The sequence below is a fragment of the Macaca mulatta genome, chromosome 6, assembly GCF_049350105.2.
Source record: "Macaca mulatta isolate MMU2019108-1 chromosome 6, T2T-MMU8v2.0, whole genome shotgun sequence".
Lineage (NCBI taxonomy): Eukaryota > Metazoa > Chordata > Mammalia > Primates > Cercopithecidae > Macaca > Macaca mulatta.
In genome coordinates, this window is record NC_133411.1 from 81,122,221 (window position 1) to 81,145,765 (window position 23,545).

A 23,545-nucleotide genomic window follows, 5' to 3' on the forward strand; every position below is an offset into this window, starting at 1 on the left:
TGGTACATGCCTGTAATCCCAGTTACCCAGGAGGCTGAGGCAGGAGAATCACTGGAACCTGGGAGATAGAGGCTGCAGTGAGCTGAGATCGTGGCAGTGAGCTGAGATCGTGCCACTGCACTCCAGCCTAGGCCATAGAGCTAGACTCCGTCTCAACAACAGCAGCAAAAAAGCAAATGAAAGAGAAATACTGAAATAATAGTTTGCGGGACAGGTAGATGATTAGTGGGAGAGAGAGATGAACACAAAATGGCACACAGCATTTACATTGTATTAGGTATTATAAGTAATTTAGAAATGATTGAAAGTATAGAGGAAGACATGAATAGGTTATAGGCAAATACTACATCATTTTATATCAGGGACTTGAGCATCTGCAGATTTTGGTATCCACAGGAGGTCCTGTAACCAATCCCCCAGAGAAGCTAAAGTATGACTATATTCTATTTAAGATGAGTGGTGCACACATTGGTGTTCATTTTATCATTCATTATACTTTACTTGTTCAATTAAGGCATTCCTTGCTTCAGTTGTTTCCTTCAGCAATTCAGGATCACTCATTTCCAAGAGGGGCTTTCTCTCAAAGTCTTTTCCATCATTTGAATTGCTATTCCAAAGAAGTTTTTCTTTCGTTACTACATCCACCACTCCTTTGAAAGTTTTGGCTTCACCAATTGGTAACTGTAAGTCAGAGTGAGATTAACATTATTAAATGATCACTCACTGAAAACTACATTGATGACAAGTCTTTTCTAATTATACCATTTTCCCCAAAATGTCTATTATCACCATTACTATAATCTGTGGCTATTTTTATTTATACTCCAACTTCTTAAAAAATGATTTGAGATAGCTTTGGAAATGTATACATTGTCACAAAATAAATTCATGAGGAAACTGAGAAGAAGCTGATGCTATTAACCAATTTACCTGTAAAAGCAAAGGCTTTGCCTTTAACTTCTCTCTGATGCTTTCAACTGCATACTTAAAGCTATAGAAAGCAAAATAATTATAGTTAAAAACACGGTTAAAAATTATTTACCAAAGGTATCAAAAGAGGAAAGAAAACTCTTACAGGTTTTAAGAATGTTTTCTAAAATTTTAACCCACTTTATTCTCCTTAACGCTCACTATTTAACAGTTTTCCATAGGAAAATGTCTGGAATAAACTTTTATGTCAATTTCAGATATCAGAAATTACCCTAATCCAGCCACAGAGCTGTTTAGGATATTATTATTGTGAGCTTCATATAACTATATTTTGCAATTAAGATTAAATGAATTGATAAAGGTAACATGGATAATAAATTGTAGTTGGGATTCCAGTGCAAGATTTGTGATAAGCTAAGGATTCTTTCTTCCGCTACTAGGTTTGCTACCATACAAAGCTACCAGCTTTCTTCCAAGAGCCTGCCTAGTCTTTGGAATTCTTCATATCGTATGCTATGCTATTCATTTCTATGCTAACACTGCAACTGGCTACCTCTAGAACACATGCCATCTCTGGCACATGGGCTGATTTATATATACATGCAGGTCATTCCAGTCCCAGTGTTTTTTTCAGAACCAGCCTATTATCCAGTCATCTCCCTCCCCAATGCCAAAGGCACTGTCTGGCAATAAATAAGTACTTCCATCTACCACAAGGAACTCCAAGCAGAAAAGGGTCAGAACTTGAGGCTAGTACATTTTAAAGGTTGCTAGGCTGTTATTAATCAAGACAAGGTCCTTTAAACCAACAGCCTCAGAATTACTATAGAGAGGGAGAAAAACACAATGCATATTAATTACCGTGTAGTTTTAGGGGAGGTATAGTTTGTTTCATTTCTGCCATTCTCCTACCACAGGTCACAATCTCTCCCTATCACATTTGTTCTAGAATTTTTAATATTCTTGATTTTCTCCCTTTCATGTTTTCTCCAAATCTTTCAAATATTCTTGATTCTCTGAATTATGTTCTCAGAACAATGTATCCACCACCCTATGGTCTCTGACTATGGCCACTACATTTCAGCATTAACTCTCTTCTGCCCTACATGCAGGTCTTACAGCATCTACATTCTCTTCTTCCAGTTCTTTATTGAGAGTATCTTCCCCAGTAGCTAAGAAAATCAGAGAATAAGGAAGAACACCTTCAGCTGCAGGAAACAATTCTCTATTCTCTATCTTTAGCAATGATGGGAAGTGCCATACCTTCAGCAATATAGGGACTATACTATACAGTTCTAAAGAGAATCAGTGGAATCATCAAGATGCCACTTTCATCCTAGAAATATGATTCAGTCTCTCTATACTAGAAACAGGACTCATCATCATCTATCAGCTATTAGTCCCAAATTGTTACATAACCTATGGATTAGCTGCTTTGAATTTTTTTATGGGAATAAACTGGGATTCCATGGAATATTTATATACTATAATACAATAAAAAAAAACAGCTACTTCTAAATTTAAGCTATAGTTCATTAACAGTTCAAATTGTAGTTTCACTCTGATAAGCCAACGAAACACATTTTAAATACCTTGCTCCAGTTTTGTCCATCTTGTTTAAAAAACAGATTCGAGGTATATTGTGTTTATCAGCTTGCCTCCATACTGTGAGAGTCTGGGCCTAAAGCAAATATGAGGAAAAAAATACATACTGAACAAAAGTAACGATGTTACTAGAGCTGGAATGAAGAGATCCAAAAATCTACTGTCAGATAAATTGGGCCCTATTCTAGCAGAGAATTAGTGCAATGATACTTATATTTCTAGGGTCACTCTTCAGCTATCAAGTTAACACAGCCGGGAACATGATGAAGTGTGAAGGGGAGTGTGCTTCGAACCACTTGAGAATATTCAGGGTGAACTAGGTGGCTACACAAAGAGAATTAACACCTAGGAGGTACTGAGAATCACAGAAAGTGAACTTAACTGAGAATCAGGAGAGCTACTTTTTGTTTGGCTTCACTTTTCCTAGTAAATGTCATATGACACTTAACTCATTTAACGTCAGGTCTCTGATCTATGAAATAGGAATTTTGCCTTAATTATTTCAGATACTTGTTTTGAGGTAAAAGAAATATAGCAGTGTACTATAAAGAAGCCAGTTTATTTTTTAGGTAAAATTTATATACAATAAAATACAGATAGTAAGTGTATATATAGCTCAATGCGTTTTGAGAAAAGTATGTTTGTGTAATTATTACCCCAATTAGGAGATAGAACACTATTATTCCTGAAATTTTTCTCCTCCCTGTCTCCTATAAGCAACCTGTTCTGATTTCTGTCACCACAGCTTCAGTGTCTTACTCTTGAACCTCATATAAAATAACATGGCTTCTTCGGTTCAACATGTTTTTAACATTCATCCACGTTGTTAGGTGTATCAGTTCTTTTTAATTATATAAATGTACCAGTTGGTTTTCCTATCCACCTGTGGATATGCACTTGGATTGTTTCTAGTTTGGAGCTCTTGTGAATTTAGCTGCTATAAACATTCTGAATCTGTCTTTGGTGGACAAATGTCTTCATTCTGCTGGATAAAGATATAGGAGGAGAACTGCTTAAGTATATTTAAACTTTATAAGAAAATTCCGCTGGGTGCGGTGGCTTATGCCTGTAATCCCAACACTGCGGGAGGCTGAGGCAGGTGGATCACTTGAGGTCAGGAGTTCAAGACCAGCCTGGCCACTCTGTCTCCACTAAAAATATAAAAATTAGCTAGGTGTGGTGGTGCACGCCTATAGTCCCAGATACTCGGGAAGCTGAGGCACAAGAATCGCTTGAACCTGGGAGAGAGAGGTTACAGTGAGCCAAGATTGCACCACTGCATTCCAGCCTGAGTGACAAACAGTGAGACTCCTGTCTCAAAATAAATAAAATAAAATAAACAAACTTCCAAATAGTCTTCCAAAGAAGTTGCATTATTTTGCAGTTTTTTTTTTTTTTTTTTTGAGACAGGGTCTCACTCTGTTGCCCAGGCTGGAGTGCAGTCGTGCGATCAAGGCTCACTGCAGCCTCAACCTCCCCGGGCTCAAGCAATTCTTCCATCTCAGACTCCTGAGTAGTTGGAACTACAGGTGCACGCCACCACACCGAGCTAATATTTTTTTTTTGTATTTTGTAGAGATGGGGTTTTGCCATGTTGCTCAGGCTGGTCTCTAACTCCTGGGCTCAAACAAACCCACCTGCCTCAGCCTCCCAAAGTGCTGGGATTACAGGTGTGAGCCACCATGCCTGGCCTCTATTTTGCAGTCTTATCAACAATGTGTAAATTTTCTAGTTGCTCCATATTCTCACCAACATTTGCTATCACTCTTTTTAATTATAAGCATTCTTTTTTTTTTTTTTTTTTTTTTCTGAGACGGAGTCTCACTTTTGTCTCCCAGGCTGGAGTGTAGTGGCACGATCTCCGCTCACTGCAAGCTCCGCCTCCCAGGATCACAACATTCTCCCGCCTCAGCCTCCCAAGTAGCTGGGACTACAGGTGCCTGCCACCAGGCCCGGCTAATTTTTTTTTTTTTGTATTTTTAGTAGAGACGGGTTTCACCTTGTTAGCCAGGATGGTCTCGATCTCCTGACCTCGTGATCCGCCGCCTCGTCCTCCCAAATCCCTGCTGGGATTACAGGCGTGAGCCACCGCGCCTGGCCATAAGCATTCTTTTGGGTATGAAATTGAATCTGTGATTTTAATTTGCATTTTCCTGATGACTAATGAGATTATGCATCTTTTCATGTGCTTACTAGTCATTCACATGTGTTCTTTTGTGAAGTGTCCATTCAGGTTTTTTGTCCATTTTTTTCTGGGTTGTTATTATTGATTTATAGTTCTTCATATAGTCTGGATACAAATCCATGGTTATAGATATGTACTGTAAATACTTCAGCATTTATTTTCCAAGAATGATCATATTCTCTTATATAATCAATACTATTATTGCATTCAGGAAATTTAATATTTGTATAATATGTTTATCTAACATTACAAGTATTTTCTCATAGTCCATGCCTTGTGTTTTTAATTTTGTTTTAATGAACACCTGTAATTTTGATAAAGTTCCAGGAATCGACTTTTGTTATTTATGTTTCGTGCTTCTTATGTCCTCTAAGAAAATTTTACCTACCCCAAGGCTGTAAAGATATTTTTCTTCTAGAAGCTATGTATACATAACTTAACACTGTGATACACTCCAAATTAATTTTTGTGTATGATGAGGTGTGTATGTGAGGGGTAGGGGGTGAATATCATAAATTTTCAAAGAACAAAAACATATTGCAAATCAAAACAAAAAACTTCCACCATCCCACCTGCCAGCTAAAAGCCCATCCATTGTTTAAAACAAGTGCCGTCTCCTTCATGAATTCAGAAACTTCCTATTCAAGCACATTTCAATCTTGTAAGTAATGCAATCTGTTTGAATGATTAAGCGTCACATTTATCTAAAGTTATAACAACAGAAAGGTGGAACTATTAGGAAATAGTGACCGAAATAACAGTGTATAATCAATCTCACACCATAGTGTCTTCTGCCAGAATCCATGAAACTAAGGCAGGCTAATTTGTTAGCTCGAAAGTAAGGTAGAATCTCTGATCCTTCAAAGTTCTTGACACTAGTTTTCATATTTCTCCTTTTACCATGAAATATCTGAGATCACATATAGATTACATCTCAATATTAAATTCTGATTTCCTTTTACCATTATTTTATTTATATGAACTTACCAAATAGATGGTTACGGTTAACTAAATTTGATACATTCTACTTTTTAAAAACTCATGCTGTTCTATTTCCCTTTACTCTGGCAATATTATTTACCTCTACACCAGCAGAAGCATCAAATATAGCCACTGCACCATCCAACACTCTTAGGCAGCGCTCAACCTCCAAGGTAAAGTCCACATGACCTAAGAAAAAGATAAGACGTATAATGCCTAAAATCTTTTTAACAAAACAAACAAAACCATCATATGATCCAGCAATCTCACATCTCACTCCTGGGGTGGGGGTGTGTGTGTGTATATCCAAAGGTATTGAAAGCAGAGTCTCAAAGAGCTATTTGCACACCCATATGCATAGCAGCACTGGGAGACAAAAGGTGGAAACAACCCAAATGTCCACTGATGTATGAATGAACAAAATGTGATATATACATACAATGGAATACTATACAGAATAAAAAAGAAGCTATTGTAGCACACTGTCACATGCTACAATATGGGAAAATTTGAAGGCTTTATGCTAGATGAGATAAGCCAATCACAAGAGGACAAATACTGTATGATTCCACTTATATGAGGCATCTAAGCTAGTCAAATTCATAGGTATACAAGGTAGACGGTGGTTAGCAAGGGTGAAGAGAGGGGGCAAAAGGGAACTGTTGTCCAATGAATATAGTTTCATTTCTGCAAGATAAAAAAGTTCTGGACATCTGTTTCACAGCAATGTGATCATACTTAACACTACTAAACTGTACACTTAAAAATGGTTAAGATGGTAAATTTTGTAACATGTTTTTTACCACAATAAAAAGCAAAACAAAAACCCCATACAACAAAAAACTCCAAATGATGCAGCATCTCTGTATTACTGCAATAGTACCATACCTGGTGTATCAATTAGATTGACTCTATACCCCTTCCAATCAAACGTAACAGCAGCTGATTGAATAGTAATGCCTCTTTCTCGCTCTTGGGCCATGAAATCTGTCACAGTGTCTCCATCATCAACATCTAGCCAGGAAAAAGATGATAAAATTTAGTCTTAATAGCAAGTGTATTTTACTGGTGCTCAATATCTACCTGACACAGTTTAATCTGCCTTAAGAAAAATTTTTCCTAAAATATTTGGTTTAATTGAGCCTTTACTCTTTCAATAAGTAAATCCTCATGGTAGAAAAAGTTTTTCAGCTAGATTAGTAATTTTGCCATAAAAGTAATTTTTCACCAAGATGAAAATCTTTTAAGTTTACTGAACCATATACTTCATTTATTTCTTACATAGCTTAACTATCATTACCCCCTCTTTATCTGATGTCCGTCCCTCCTGATCCCTTGATAGGAGGCAGAGTGGTACAGTGAAAGAATACAGTCATAGCTTTAAATCCCAACTTTACCACTTAGCACTCTACGATCTTGAGGCAAACTACTTAACCTAGTTTGTAAAATAAGGCTAATAAAGTCATCCTTGCTGGGTTGTTATAAGGATGAAATGAGACAATATATATAAAGTACCTAGTCTAGTAGATGATAAATGATAGCCACATGGAATGAGATAGAGAAAAAAATTCATCCAATATTAAATTATCCTTTACAAACCCATCTCATCACTAAATTTTCCAAAGAGAAGGGATTTATTTGTACAAGTGCAAGTAGTCTCATACAACTTCTACAGTATAAAGTCACAAAAAAATTATCCTGAACTTTATCCAAAAAGTTCACTGAAATTATTCTGCAGTAAAATTCTGTAGTTGAATTACGTATATTATTCTAATTAAATTTATAGACAGTAAAAGAAATAAAAAAGTTGTTCTTTACCATTATCATGGCCTTATACTATCATTTATTTCAGCATTAAACCCCTAAAATGGTAGCTAGTTGCTCCATGTATGTGTATGTGTGTGTGTGCACGTATGTATTAATATGTATACACACACATAATGTAAACACCAGAGGAGGAAATAGCAAGAAAAATGTATTTGACAGAAACTCAAATATAACTCTATGTTAATATCTATAATTGTATTACTGTCAGTTATTCCCAACATCACTGCCAAAGAAAATAATATCATTAAGGATACAAAGACCAAATAACTATAAGTTAGTTCTAAATGAGACAGTAAGTTTTAAAAACACTTACACAGTACTAAGATTTTTCACAATTATAAAGATCTTTATTTCACATTATCTTTATGATTATTCATATGACTAATGAAGTCAATCTTAGGTCAGCAAGTTCTACAACAACCTGGATAGTTTTTAGGCTATGATCTGAACTAGAAAAGAACTTCAAAAGATAGCCGTACAAAAACACATGGACAATCACTGCAGTTTGGCTCTCAGGAAGCCCCATCCTTAGGGTAAGCGGGAGAGCCCCACATCAAGGGAGCACCCCGTGAAACAAAAGAATCTGAACAGTAGCCCTTAACTGCCAGATCTTCACTCTGACATAGTCTACCCAAATGAGAAGGAATCAGAAAAACAATTCTCATAACATAACAAAACAAGGTTCTTTAATCCCCCCCCCCAAAAAATCACACTAGCTCACTAGCAATGAATCCAAACCAAGACAAAATCTAAACTGCCAGAAAAGGGTTCAGAAGGTCAATTACTAAGCTACTCAAGGAGGCACCAGAGAAAGGTGAATATCAACTTAAAAAAATTGTTGGCTGGGCACGGTGGCTCAATCCTGTAATCCCAGCACTTTGGGAGGCCGAGACAGGCGGATCACGAGGTCAGGAGATCGAGACCACCCTGGCTAACACGGTGAAACCCCGTCTCTACTAAAAAATACAAAAAACTAGCCGGGCAAGGTGGTGGGCGCCTGTAGTCCCAGCTACTTGGGAGGCTGAGGCAGGAGAATGGTGTAAACGCGGGAGGCGGAGCTTGCAGTGAGCTGAGATCCGGCCACTGCACTCCAGCCTGGGCGACAGAGTGAGACTCCCTCTCAAAAAAAAAAAAATTGTTTAACTATTACAGGATATGAACGGAAAAATCTCCAGAGAAATAGCCAGCATAAATAAACAATCACAACTTCTGGAAATGAAGGACACACTTAGACAAATGCAAAATACACTGGAAAGTCTCAGCAATAGAATTAAGAAAGTAGAAGAAACAACTTCAAAGGTCAGGTGCGGTGGCTTACGCCTGTAATGCCAGCACTTTGGGAGGCCAAGGCAGGCAGATCACGTGTGGTCAGGAGTTCAAGATCCGCCTGGCCAACATGGTGAAATCCTGTCTCTACAAAGATACAAAAATTAGTCAAGCATGATGGTGGGTGCCTATAATCCCAGCTACTCGAGAGGCTGAGGCAGGAGAATTGCTTGAACTCGGAAGGTGGAGGTTGCAGTGAGCTAAGATTGCACCACTGCAGTTTAGCCTGTGTGACAGAGCAAGACTCCATCTCAAAAAAAGAAGAAACAATTTCAGAGTTCAAAGACAAGGCTTTTGAATTAACCCAACCTGACAAAGAAAAAAGAATTTTTAAAAAGTGAACAAGGCCTCTAAGAAGTTTGGGATTATGCGAAATGACCAAACCTAAGAATAACTGGTGCTTCCAAGAAAGAAGAGAAATCTAAAAGTTTGGAAAATATATTTGAGGAAATAATCAAGGCAAACCTCCCTGGCCTTGCTAGAGATCTAGACATCCGAATACCAGAAGCTCAAAGAACACCTAGGAAATTCATCACAAAAAGACCATCGTTTAGACACACAGTCATCAGGTTACCTAAAGTCAAGACAGGAAACAATTTTAAGAGCTATAGGGAAAAAGCATCAGGTAACCTATAAAGGAAAACCTATCAGATTAACAGCAGATTTCTTAGCAGAAATCCTACCAGCTAGTAGGAATTGGGGTCCTATCTTAGCCTCCTTAAACAAAACAATTACCAGCCAAGAATTTTGTATCCAGAGAAACTAAGTTTCATAAATGAAGGAAAGATACAGTCTTTTTCAGACAACCAAATGCTGAGAGAATTCACCACTAGCAAGCCAGCACTACAAGAACTACTAAGAGGAGCTCTAAATCCTGAAACAAATCCTCGAAATACACCAAAATAGAACCTCCTTAAAGCATAAATCTCACAGGACCTATAAAAAAAAAAGAAGGTATTCAGGCAACAAATAGTGACAATAGTAACCTCACATCTCAATACTAACATTGTGACCTAAACGTTCCACTTAAAAGACAAAGAATGGCAGAAGGGATAAGAGTTCACCAAGTATCTGCTGTCTTCAAGAGACTCACCTAATACATAAAGACTCACATAAACTTAAGGTAAAGGGGGGAAAAGATATTCCATGCTAATGGACACCAAAAGTGAGCAGGAATAACTGCTCTTATATCAGACAAAACAAACTTTAAAGCAGCAGCAGTTAAAAAAGACAAAGAGTGATATTATACAATGATAAAAAGACTAGTCCAACAGGAAAATACCACAATCCTAAATATATATGCACATAAAAACATTGCAGTTCCCAAATTTATAAAATAATTACTAATAGACCTAAGAAATGAGACAGACAGCAACACAGTAATAGTGGGGGACTTTAATACTCTACTAACAGCACTAGACAGGTCATCAAGACAAAAAGTCAACAAAGAAACAATGGACTGGCCAGGCGCAGTGGCTCATGCGTGTCATCTCAGCACTTTGGGAGGCTGAGGCACGTGGATTACCCGGGTCAGGAGTTCAAGACCAGCCTGGCCAACACAGTGAAACCCTGTGTCTACTAAAACATACAAAAATTAGCCAGGCATGATGGTGGGTGCCTATAATCCCAGCTACTTGAGAGGCTGAGGTAGGGGAATCGCTTGAACTCGGGAGGTGGAGGTTGCAGTGAGCCGAGATCGCACCATTTCACTCCAAGCTGGATGACACAGCCAGACTCCATCTCAAAAACAAAAAAAGAAACAATGAACTTAAACTATATCCTAGTACAAACAGACTTAACAAATATTTATAGAACATTCTTCCCAACAACTGAAGAATATATATTCTACTCATCAGCATGTAGAACATTCTCCAAGATAGACCACATGACGGGCTACAAAACAAGTCTCAATAAATTTAAGAAAATCAAAATTATATCAAGTACTCCCCCAGATCATAGTGGAATAAAACTGGAAATCAACTCCAAAAAGAACCCTCAAAACCATGGAAATACATGGAAATTAAATAACCTGCTCCCAAATGATCACTGGGTCAACAATGAAATCAAAATGGAAATTAAAAAATTATTTGAACTAAACAATAATAGTGACGCAACCTATCAAAACCTCTAGGGTACAGCAAAAGTGGAGCTAAGAGAAAAGTTCATTGCATTAAATGCCTACATCAAAAAGTCTGAAAGAGCACAGACAGACATTCTAAGGTCAAACCTCAAGGAACTAGAGAAACAATAACAAACCAAACCCAAACCCAGCAGAATTGAAATAACCAAGATCAGCACAGAACTAAACGAAATTAAAACAAACAAAAAATACAAAAGTGAAACGAAAAGCTGGTTGTTTGAAAAGATAAATAAAATTGATAGACAGTGAGATTAATTAAGAACAGAAAATATCCAAATAAGTTCAATTAAGAAACAAAACAGGGGATATTACAACTGATACCACAGAAATACAAAAGATCATTCAAAGCTACTATGAACACCTTTACACACATAAACTAGAAAACCTAGAGGAGATGGATAAATTCCTGGAAATATACAATCCTCCCAGATTAAACCAGGAAGAAATAGAAACTCTGAACAGACCAGTAACAGTGAGAAGGAAATGGTAATTAACAAGTTGCCAACAAAAAAAGTCTAGGACCAGATGGATTTGCAGCTGAATTCTATCAGACATTCAAAGAATTGGCACCAATTCTATTGATGCTATTCCACAGATAAAGAGGGAATCCTCCCTAAATCATTCTAAGAAGCCAGCATCACCCTAATACAAAAAAAGGAAAACTACAGACCAATATCCCTGATGAACATAGAAGCAAACATACTCAACAAAATGCTAGCTAACTGAATCCAACAGCATACCAAAAAGATGATCCACCATGATCAAGTAGGTTTCATACCAGGAATGCAGGGATAGTTTAACATCTGCAAGTCAATAAATGTGATACACCATATAAACAGAATTAAAAACAAAAATCACATGATCATCTCAATAGACTCAGAAAAAGCATTTGACAAAATCCGGCATCCCTCTATGAGTAAAACTCTCTGCAAAATTGGCACAGAAGGGACATCATACTTTAAGGTAACGAAAGCCATCTATGACAAACCCACAGCCAACATTACACTGAATAGGGAAAAGTTGAAAGCATTCCCCCTGAGAACTGGAACAAGGCAAGAAGGCCCACTTTCACCACTTCTGTTCAACATAGTACTGGAAGGCCTAGTCAGAGCAATCATACAAGATAAAGAAATAAAGGGCATCCAAATAGGTAAACAGGAAGTGAAACTGTCACTGTTTGCTGATGATATGAACGTATACCTAGAAAACCCTAAAGACTCATCCAAAAAGCTCCTAGAACTGGTAAATAAATTCAGCAAAGTTTCAGGATACAAAATTAACGTACACAAATCAGTAGCCTTGCTATATACCAACAGCAACCAAGCTGAGAGTCAAATCAACAACTTAACCCCTTTTACAATAGCTGCAAAAAAATAAAAATAAAATACTTAGGAATATACCTAACAAAGGAGATAAAAGTCCTCTACAAGGAAAACTACAAAATACTGTTGCAAGAAATCATAGATGACACACACAAATAGAAACACATCCCATGCTCACGGATGGGTACAATCAATATTGTGAAAATAACCACACTACCAAAAGAAATCTACAAATTCAATGCAATTCCCATCGAAATACCACCATTTTTCACAGAAGTAGAAAAAAAAATCCTAAAATTCATATGGAACCAAAAAAGAGTCTGCATAGCTAATGCAAGACTAAGCAAAAAGAACAAATCTGGAGGCATCACATTACCAAACTTCAAACTATACTACAAGGCCATAGTCACCAAAACAGCATGGTACTGGCATAAAAACAGGCATATAGGGCCAGGCATGGTAGCTCACACCTATAATCCCAGCACTTTGGGAGGCCGAGGCGGGCAGATCACTTGAGGTCAGGAGTTTGAGACCAGCCTGGCCAACATGGTGAAACCCCATCTCTACTAAAAATAAAATTCAAAAAAATAGCTGGGCATGGTGGTGGGCACACATAGTCCCAGCTACTTCGGAGGCTGAGGCAGGAGAATTGCTTGAGCCCAGGAGGCAGAGGCTACAGTGAACTGAGACTGCACCACTGCACTTCACCCTGGGCAACAGAGCGAGATTCCATCTAAAAAAGTAAAAATGGCACGCAGTCCAATAAAATAGAATAGAGAACCCAGAAATAAAGCCAAATACTTACAGCCAATTGATCTTCAACAAAGCTAGCAAAAACATAAAGTGGGAAAAGGACACTCTATTCAACAAATTGTGCTGGGATAATTGGCAAGCCACACGTAGAAGAATGAAACTGGATCCTCATCTCTCACCTTATACAAAAATCAACTCAAGATGGATCAAAGACTTAAATCTAAGACCTGAAACCATAAAAATTCTAGAAAAGATCATTGGAAAAACCCTTCTAGACATTGGCTTAGGCAAAGACTTCATGACCAAGAACCCAAAAGCAAATGCAACAAAAACAAAGGTAAGTAGACAGGACTTAACTAAACTAAAAAGCTTCCACACAGCAAAAGAAATATGTATATGTTACCTGGATGGAATTGGAGGCCACTATTCTTAGTAACTCAGGAATGGAAAACCAACATCATTTGTTCTCACTCATAAGTGGGAGCTAAGCTATGAGGATGCAAAGGCATTAGCATGATACAATGAACTTTGGGGACTCAGGGGAAAGGGCGGGAGGGGAGTGAGGGATAAAAGACTACACATTAGGTACAGTGTACACTACTTGGGTAACGGGTGCACCAAAATATCAGAAACCGCCATTAAAGAACTTATTCATGTAACCAACCACCTGTTCTCCAGAAGCCAATTGAAATAAAAAATAAAATAAAATAAGCCTTAGGGGAGAAAATTGTTAACCTAGTTGCTTTTTAGAATATGAAGTCTAAGATTCTTTATCTTTAATTATAAATATAATAAACCAGTTATGATAAGGACATAAACTTAAGGGCAATCACAGAGAAAAGGTGTGTATATAAAAAAGAGAGAGAACATTCTATGTGGGTTCTATTTTTATATATTCAGTTTCTTGACATCATAAGATTGTGTACATGTCTAGTTTATCTTACTATGAGAGCAAGGTCTTGATATTCTCCTTTTTAACTGTAAATAAGTTATTGCCATGACTTTTGTAGGTGATTTTTCAGCTTAGTGACTATAATTACTATAAAGCTTGATTTCCTTCTCGTTATAGTAAACTGCAATAGTTTGAAGTAAATAAATAAAAACACATGGAATATTATTCAGCCTTATAAAAGGAATCTTCACTTGAGCCCAGTTTGAGACTAGCCTGAGCAACATACTGAGGCCCTGTCTCTACCAAAAATACAAAAGTTAGCCAAGTGTGGTAGCACCTGCCTGTAGTCCCAGCTACTCAGGAGGCTGAGGCAGGAGGATCTCTTGTGCCCAAGAGTTGAAGGCTGCAGTGAGCTGTGACTGGGCCACTGCACTCCAGCCTGGGCAACAGAGCAAGATCCTGTCTCTAAAAAAAAAAATTAAAAAATTAAAAAGGAATCTTGATACATGCTACAACATGGATAAACCCTGAGGACATTGTGCTATGTGAAATAAACCTGTCATAGAAAGACAAATACTTACGATTCCACTTATATGAGGTACCTAGAGTACTCAAAGTCAGGAAGAAAAAGTAGAAGGGTAGTTGCAAGGGACTGGGGAGAGGGGAAAATGGGAGTTGTTTAATGGGTATAGAATTTCAATTTTGTAACATGAAAACATTTTGAAGACTGGTTGCACAATAATGTGAATATATTTAACACTACTGAACTGTACACTTAGAAATAGTTAAGATGGTAAATTTTATGTTTTTTTAACCACAATTAAAAAAACAAAAGATAACTAGGTTAAGGATTAACAAAATCCTCTCCTCTTTGATATGAGAATTTAACTTCTGGTTACCTTTTTTGGTTCTTTTCTTCTAGAAACCAGATAACAGAGGTATGTCAACTACATTCCTAGGCAATATATCTTATGGGAAAAATAACTTCTGATTGGTAAACTAAATCTGAATTGCGAAGAACTACAAATGAATTATATATATAAGTACCTTATGGAGATACAGAACTCCGAGCTTCCCTGGCTATGGCATGTACCTTATGTGGCACCTGGAAGCTATGCCTATGAAGTTATAGCAAGAGATATTCATTCCTATAGGGCATGAATCTTCTAAGCTAGGGTGGCTCCTGTGAATCTTGTCACCTTGCACCTAATCTGTTACTCTGGGGCAGCCAAAGAAGATAGCTCCCAGATAGCTACAGGGACTGCTATAAGGACTCTTCTAGAAAGAAACACCTAATGCTGCTCTGTTGGCAAGCTATGGTTCCTGTCCTGTTGCATTCTGAGTAGGTAAGTGTCAAATGGGGCCTATGATAGTCTTATAAGTCTGAATATTTAGTTGAATCTAAGAAGACCCTTTGGTGGATATTGCAACTACCTTATCTTTAAGTTGTGGTTTAGACATCAGTAGCTCTATGCCATATTCAAGGTGTGTAGGTTGACTTCTTAATCAAAATATTTTCCAATGATGCTTTTGCTAATGGGGAGTGGGAAGAGGAGGAATCCATTCTAACCTCCCAGTGATCTTGTATATCCAGAATAGTACAGTATTCTTTCTGTGGTGGTAGTTTTGCCTGCATCAATATGAGCCATAATTCCAATATTACGGATTCTGTTTAAAAGGAAAAAATAAGGTAGACATTACTAAAATTGTAAAACCAAAGTATATATGCTGTTCAAATTTCAAAGCTGGTATTTCTATAATTTATAAAACTGTAAAAACTAGAAAAATGGAAAACATTTAGAGTATATCCACATTACTCTGATAACACAGCTAAGTAACAAAAGGGCTAACTACAACCTACAATTCTGAGACTATCTTATATTCATTCTATGAAAAGTGTGGTGTTGTTACATTAAAAAATTTTAGCATTAAATTGAGAAAAATAGCTAAAATACATTATCAACATCTATTTAAAATTGGCTAGGGCAGAAAGTCATAAAAATTACAGCATTCACTCTTGTCCATCAGAGAAAAACTGCAAATTTTCCTGACAGTCTATGGAAAAGTGTGATATCAATGATAGTACTTACTTAGCTATGGGAGGATTGATGATGGAATGAAGGGATTTGATATCATTTCCTATTAAGCCTAATGAAAAGAAAGTTAAAATTGAACTGTTACATTTATGAAATTTTCCTTTAATTTATAAATGAAAGACTTTAAAATAACTTTAAGCAAATACTGTAATTCCAAATAAAGTAAAGTAAAATTCAAGCTAAATAAATCTAAAATAAACTAAAATTTATTTCCTTGCAATGTATAAGGAAAGCTATGGATGACAATACAACAAGGTAAAAGTTTTAAACATCAAGTTCTAGATCATATCCTTAGAAAAATACAGATTCACCCCAATCTCTGCCACCTACTTCACTTCCATTTACAAAACTGTAGAATTAGAATAAATGCTCACAATAATAATCTTAAGGCACTGATCCTGAATCAAAGAAAAATTTTTAAATGCACAGTCCTATAAACCTGCCTTTTCCAGGGTTCGAAGAGCTAAGGGTGATCCTTATGTCAGTTGATAATGAATTATTACACAATGTGGAACTTGCCTTCCTCAGCAATCCCAGGACACAATACCTTTAAAGACAGCCTGGGAAGTTTCACTGAATAGAAGCTGTAATAATTTAATACTTTTGAAAGACCAAGCAGTATTTCTTAAATTAAAAAGTCCATATGGCTTATTCTATGCTTAACATATAGTTTACTAATATTAAGAACTAATTCTAAAGAAACAAGGCAGTTATATTCATAAATTTAATTAAAACCCTCCTGTTATTTAAACCATTTCTCCCATGTTTCTATGATACAAAAATGAAAATTTTATATTATTTTTGAAACTCCATAGTGGTTTGAAGATCAAAAGATAATCTATACTACTACAGTGAAATTCACATGAGCAAAATACAGAGACCTAGATACACACCAACAATGTAGCCCATTAAATTAATCCTCCCTTGTAAGTCAACAGCCAATCAGTATTTTTATTCTATTATTCTCACTTGACAAAGACAGTAATGAGAACAGCAACAGAATTAAACTAATTTCAGAGTCTACCATACACTTGCTTGTTTCAAACACAGCAAGGACATTCAAAAGTAAGTCAACTCCTCCACCTTCCAGCATTTGATGCCATGTATCTAACCTAAACAATCCCAAATACTTAACCAAACTACTTACAACAATCCTCAAAATAAATTATTCTAGTAAATCTCTCTTGACAGAAAACACTTGCATAAAAAAAAGAAATAAACTAGAAAAAAATTTTTCACAAGACTACTCTACAAGTACATTCACATGTTAAAACTTCCAAACTAGCTACTAAAGCCACCATCCTTTCCTTTGCTCAGCTCATCCGCATGTTCCTCAGATGAGGAGCACAACTCTACTAGTATTTCCTTCTGGCACCTATCCGAACACTCCCACCCCTAATACTCTCTAGGAAATAGCCAAGAAGTAAAAAATGGTTTCAGAACCCTAATATGAGAGATTCTTGCAACAAGAGAGAGAAAAGAGATGAAGCGAACAGCTTAGATAAAATTGGAAGAATCTAAAATTTGTACCTGGTAGGGAACTGTAATTTCTTCCAAGCGGCACATGTGGCTTTAACCTTTTTAAACTTGCTCTTACTTTATAGCAGCATATATTCTAGTAAAGAGAAAAAGAAATGACATTAATTTTATTTTAGCATCACTTATTACAGTTTTAACATTGTAATTGTGCTTTGTCAGAAGACAAACTATTTTGTATAGCTTTAAAGTAGTTCTAATTTATTAACTCCAATTCTTTTAAAAAGTGACAACCCAAATATATCCTAGGGGAAAGAATAAGGATAAAATTAATACTGATTTGCTATTTTGGGCTGACCTTAAAACAATGGTTCTCCTCAACCTGCAGTATTAGCATGGGCTGAGGGCTTGTTTGAAACACATGCTTAGGCTCCACTCCAGACAAGAGAATCAGAAACTCTTGGGGATGCAGCCAATCTGTTTAAACCAGCTCTCCAGGTGATTCTGATAGCTATAGTTTGAGAACCACAACCCTAAAGTTCCGAAAGTCAGAAGCTGAGAGAGTCAGAAAGGTTAAATAAGGTATCTCACCCAGGATACACCTTGGTTTTCCTCTGCATCTGCTGAAAGGTCTGTGCGGGGAAATGAGCTCTAAAACCATTAGTTGTTTTCAGGATTTATTATAGTAGTTACACATTAGAATCATCTGGAAAGCTTCTTGAAGACACAGGGGTGGGGAGAGAAGAGGAGAACTGGAGGAGCTGGGCAGCGGCATTTTAAAAAGTTCCCAGGTTGTCTCCAATGTAGCATTCAACTGAGAATTACTAAGTTAGAGCAAGTCTGCTTAAGGCCAAGCCTACCTCCCCCATCTTAGCTGCTTACCTAACCTTCTCGTGTTCTCATGTAGAGGCTGAATATTCTCCACCTCAGTTTATGCCCAGACCACTAGATACACATTTAATAGCTGCCAATATAGTCGGAATTGTTAGTGTATGTAATGATTTAGGGCCACCACAATCTGCTTTTGTTTCATGAACTGCATATCTGTGCTATCTATATTATTTCTAGGTTAGTTACCAAGTTTCTGGAAATAATATGCTACTATCCTTAGAAAATATTTCCACTGCATAATGACTAGGATAAGACCCAGTGTCTATCACAGAGTGCATAGTCTGAAAGTGTCAGCAATCAAAGCACTGAAGAAAAACTGGGTAACTCCTTGTGCCACTTAATGAGATCACAAATGGAATATAGAAATATATCTTCTTCAAAAGGCTGCTCAGGTGATTTTAAAGTAGCAAAAAAAAAAAAAAAAAAAAAAAAACTGTAGACAAATGGTAAGGCTTCTTAGGGTTACAGGTTCTCCACTACAGCAGTCATACCCTATCCACAGGGGGTATATTCCAAGACCCCCAGTGGATGACTGAAACCTCCGATAGTACTGAACCTAATTACTGTCCATCAGAACATGTTTCTGTTCATGTCTTCTGCCCACAAATTGAATAGCTTTTCCATCTTAACTAACCTCTTATCATGTTATGTGACCATAACTTTTGCAGTTTGAAGTACAACAGTAAAACTAGCAAAAATGTCTTTTTCTTCACAATTTCACGGATAGAAGATTCATTCCTATCATAGATCTTAGTAACCTCAGCATATGACTTTTTTTTTTCCTTATTAAGCCAAGAATTTTCACCTTTTCACTTAAAGGGAACACTTTATGGCTTCTCTTTGGCATATCCAAATTGCCAGCATCACTACTCTTGTGCTCTGGGACCATGATTAAGTAAAATAAAGGTTACTTGAACACTAGCATGGCAATACCACAATCTGATAACCCAGACGGCTACTGACTCATGGGTGGGGAGTGTATACAGTGTGGATATGCTGGGCAAAGGGATGACTCACCTCCCAGGTGGGATTAAGTGAGATGTCATGAGATTTCATCACAATACTCAGAATGGCACACAATTTAAAACTTATGAATTATTTCTGGAATTTTCCATTTAATTTTCAGACCACAGTTGACTTTGAGCAACTGAAACAGCTAATAGCAAAACCATGAATAAGGGGAAACTACTGTACTCCCTGTTAAGTCACTGAAGATAAAAAGAAATAACCCAAGCAAGCTTTAAAGTAATCTTTCACTTAGCACTAGATAAAAGGGGTATTATTACGTTTGAGGTTTAATAACTCTGAAGTATACTGAAGACGCGATAGTTCATAAAATAATTTATAGTGTTTCGGAGAGGATTCAGGAGTCAGACCAGAGCTTAAAGACTAAAACAATGTTCCTGAGACAAAGATCAGACTGCCCAAGAAGTTGGCTTCCAACAGCTCTGCAGAAGACAGCCAAAAGTAGTTTTATCAACCATTGTACAATTATGTTATACTTCGATATTAAGAGAAACTTTATTTCATAAGAGTCTTAATCTATGGATACTTAACATTACAAAGCACATTTTCTGTTAAAGATGTACATTAAGTGATGACATTCTTAGATATAAAACTGTACCCTCCTTCAAAAACAACTGGCATTTTAGTACTCCATGAGACCAGCATTTAGCTACAGCTGTTCTTTTACTTTTAAATTAAGGTAATTTCCTCTCATATTTCTTAATAAATTAAGGCAATTACTTTCAAATTAGTTTGGCTTGAAGATTTCCAAAGGTTATGACTCAACTAAGTCTGGAATAAACAGCTGATGAGATATACTGGGCATTTTAGGCAGTAAAGTAGCTGAGGTTGTTAAAGGACATTTAATCTTGTAAGAAATGCTTACATTAATATGCACACTGGATATTGTCTGATGACTCACTGCACATATCCTCAAGTTGCTCAACATTTTGATCCTCCAAACTGTTATTGTCTGAAAAAATAAATATACAAAATTATAAAACTAAAGTTATGTATTACATGTCAGCAAGGCATATGTAAGTTAGACATATGTAAGGTAAAATCTATTACTTTTAAAAAGTTGGAATGATATTTTTAGCTACCAAAAATACAATGCATCATTCAGAAAATGAAAATTCTGATTAAATATGAGAAATATGGTTCTTAGGCTTAAAATGTCCCTTTTTGTTAATGTAATGTTTAAAGAAAGACATGGAGATACATTAGAAATCAACTTATTGAAATTACAAAACACTGTATCAACCAAAATGCATTGTTATGTAAATGAATAGAATTAAGTATAAAAACTAAGAATCCACACTTGGTAATTTCTAATTGGCAGTAAAATTTACTGGTTCATTTGTATATTCTGATTTTCCTACCATAACATGTAAAAACTAAATCATGTAAAAAATATATAAAAGTCCTCTTCCTCTCTGATTATAGAAACTAAGCATCTTTAATTTAAAAACATTTGCTAAATATTCACTACGTTTCAAGTACAATATCAAAGCTATTAGAAATCTAAGGACGCAGCTGAGACTGGGGGTGCTGGGGAGACAAACAGATCACGTTAAACCAAGCTTGTCCAACGCATGGTCTGCAGGCCACATGCGGCCCACGATAGCTTTATATGCAGCCCAACACAAATTTGTAAACTTTCTTAAAATATTGTGAGTTTTTTTTTCTTGCAATGTTTTTTTAGCTCATCAGCTATTGTTAGTTACCATTAGTGTATCTTATGTGTGGCCCAGGGAAACCAAAAGATTAGACACACTTGTGTTAAACCATTGTGATCCATGTTATTAAGAAGATATGTCAAAACTCATTACTACTCCTAAGTCTGTTCTTTTCTGGATTTTAGCTAAGAAACATTCACTACTCTTATTTAGAAAGTCATCTAATACTTTCATTTGATTTCCTAAACATATTTGAATCTGTTTCCTTTTTTTTTTTTTTTTTTTTTTTTTTGAGACAGGGTCACCCAGGCTGGAATGCAGTGGCTCGATCTCAGCTCCCTGCAACCTCTGTCTCTTGGGTTCAAGCAAATTCTCCTGTCTCAGCCTCCCGAGTAGCTGGAACTACAGGCATGTGCCACCACGCCTGGCTAAATTTTGTATTTTTAGTAGAGACGGGGTTTCGCCATATTGACCAGACTGGTAATGAACTCCTGACCTCAAGTGATCTGCCCGCCTCAGCCTCCCAAAGTGCTGGGATTACAGGCGTGAGCCACCATGCCCAGCCTTGAATCCATTCCCTCTTCATGGGTAATGCCAAAGTTCAGGGCCTCATAGTCTCTCTACAGTTACGACTGTAATAGACATTTAATAGACATTTTCCTCTTCTTACTTTAACTCAGTGGTTGTCAATAAAAAGATAATTTGCATAACCCAGCCCTCCCCCGCCCAAGCCTATTCCTTCCCATTTATTCAAAAAGAATTTACTACATGTCTGTCTACCCACTGCTTTCTAGATATTAGCGTTACTGCAGTGAACAAAAGACAACAATCTCTGCCCTCATACTGCCTCTATCCTAGTCAGGGGATAGAGACAACAAACAAAAGTAACAAATACAACACATAGTCTCTCCTATGATGATAGGTGCTGTGGAGAAGAATTAAGCAGGAAAGAAGAATTGGGACAGTTAGAACTGAAGTAAAGAGATCAAGGAAGGCCTCATTCAAATAGTGACATTTAAGCAAAGACCTGGAGTAGATGAGGGAGGAAATTCGGGGGGTGGGGGGGGGGGGCGGCGGGGAGGGGTGCATTACAGGCAAAGAGATTATATAACGTACTGTACCTAAAATATACAAATGCTAGTTATTATTTCTGGTTTTAAAGAGAATGATGATATCACCTTAGAAAATGGAGCCTTAAAAACTGCTTCAAAGGCCGGGCTCGGGGGCTCATGCCTGTAATTCCACCACTTTGGAAAGCCGAGGCGGGTGGATCACCTGAAGTCAGGAGTTTGAAACCAGCCCGGCCAACATGGTGAAACCCCGTCTCTACTAAAAATACAAAAAAATTAGCCGGGTGTGGTGGTGGGCGTCTATAATCCCAGCTACTTGGGAGGCTGAACCAGGAGAATCGCTTGAACCCGGGAGGCAGAGGTTGCAGTGAGATGACATGACGCCATTGCACTCCCGCCTGGGCGACAAGAGCGGAACTCCGTCTCAAAACAAAACAAAACAAAACAAAACAAAAACTGCCTCAAAGCCGGCCGCTGTGGCTCGCGCCTGTAATCCCAACACTTTCGGAGGCCGAGGCGGGTGGATGGCTTGTACCCAGGAGTTCGAGACCAGCCTGGGCAACATAGTGAAACCTCGTCTCTACAAAAAATACAAAAATTAGCCAGGCGTGGTGGCACGAGCCTGTAACTCGCTACTTTTGAGGCTGAACTCGGAGGATCGCTTGATCCCGGGAGGTCGAGGCTGCGGTGAGCAGAGCTCGCGCCCCTGCACTCCAGCCTGGGCGACTGGGCGAGATGCCGTCTCAAAAAAACCCACAAAAACAAAATACTGCCTCAAATCCAAGCACTAAGAATTAATGAAAGTATTCTTTTGGTACAGTTCTTTTTGTTCATCAACTGAATCACGTACAAGCTGTGAAGTAATTAAAGGAACTTCTGCAACTGTGCAGTAAAAGGGTAAAATTGACAGTGTATTCAAGCAGACGTACTTTTTCTTGTAATGAATTACTTCTTGGCCTCTAGGGGGCCACTAAATACAAGTCCACTCACTTAGCATTTGATGCGGTGCACCAAAACGCCTCAGAAATTTCTGGAATCAGTCCTGTACCTCCAAAAAAAAACAGAATGTTATCTTCGTCTTTTCTAACAGTTGCAAAGGCCCAGTAGTTCTATTTTTCTGTACACTAAGTTTTCATTCCTCAGCATCCTTCACAATCGTGCACACATTACAGTGTGACCGGAACAAAGATGAGTCCCCCTCGCCGAATGATAGAGAAAAACTTCCATATTGAGCGAACACCGAGGGGAGTCCGGAGGCCTTGTTGTCCTCCTCCGTGGCTGGCTGTGTCTGTCGCAGCCTGGAAGGTCAGCAATACCCAGCGCGGGACAGGGTCACAGGCGTGCAATGTCTCACAGCTCGGAGCAGT

The 23,545-nt window shown here is 37.5% G+C and overlaps 1 protein-coding gene across 2 annotated transcripts in view; it reads right to left on the bottom strand.

Moving 5' to 3' along the window:
* Positions 1–23,545, bottom strand: part of GFM2 (GTP dependent ribosome recycling factor mitochondrial 2) — a 48,461-nt gene that overhangs the window by 24,726 nt on the left and 190 nt on the right. The window contains exons 2-10 of one of the 2 annotated variants that reach the window (XM_078004019.1): positions 20,316–20,402; positions 17,588–17,672; positions 16,052–16,109; positions 15,396–15,629; positions 6,590–6,715; positions 5,802–5,890; positions 2,523–2,611; positions 931–991; positions 502–681 (exon numbers count right to left, since the gene is read on the bottom strand). In XM_078004019.1, coding sequence (XP_077860145.1) covers positions 502–681; positions 931–991; positions 2,523–2,611; positions 5,802–5,890; positions 6,590–6,683 — 513 coding nt within the window. In that variant the 5' untranslated portion in view covers positions 6,684–6,715; positions 15,396–15,629; positions 16,052–16,109; positions 17,588–17,672; positions 20,316–20,402. 2 annotated transcript variants of the gene reach the window in all.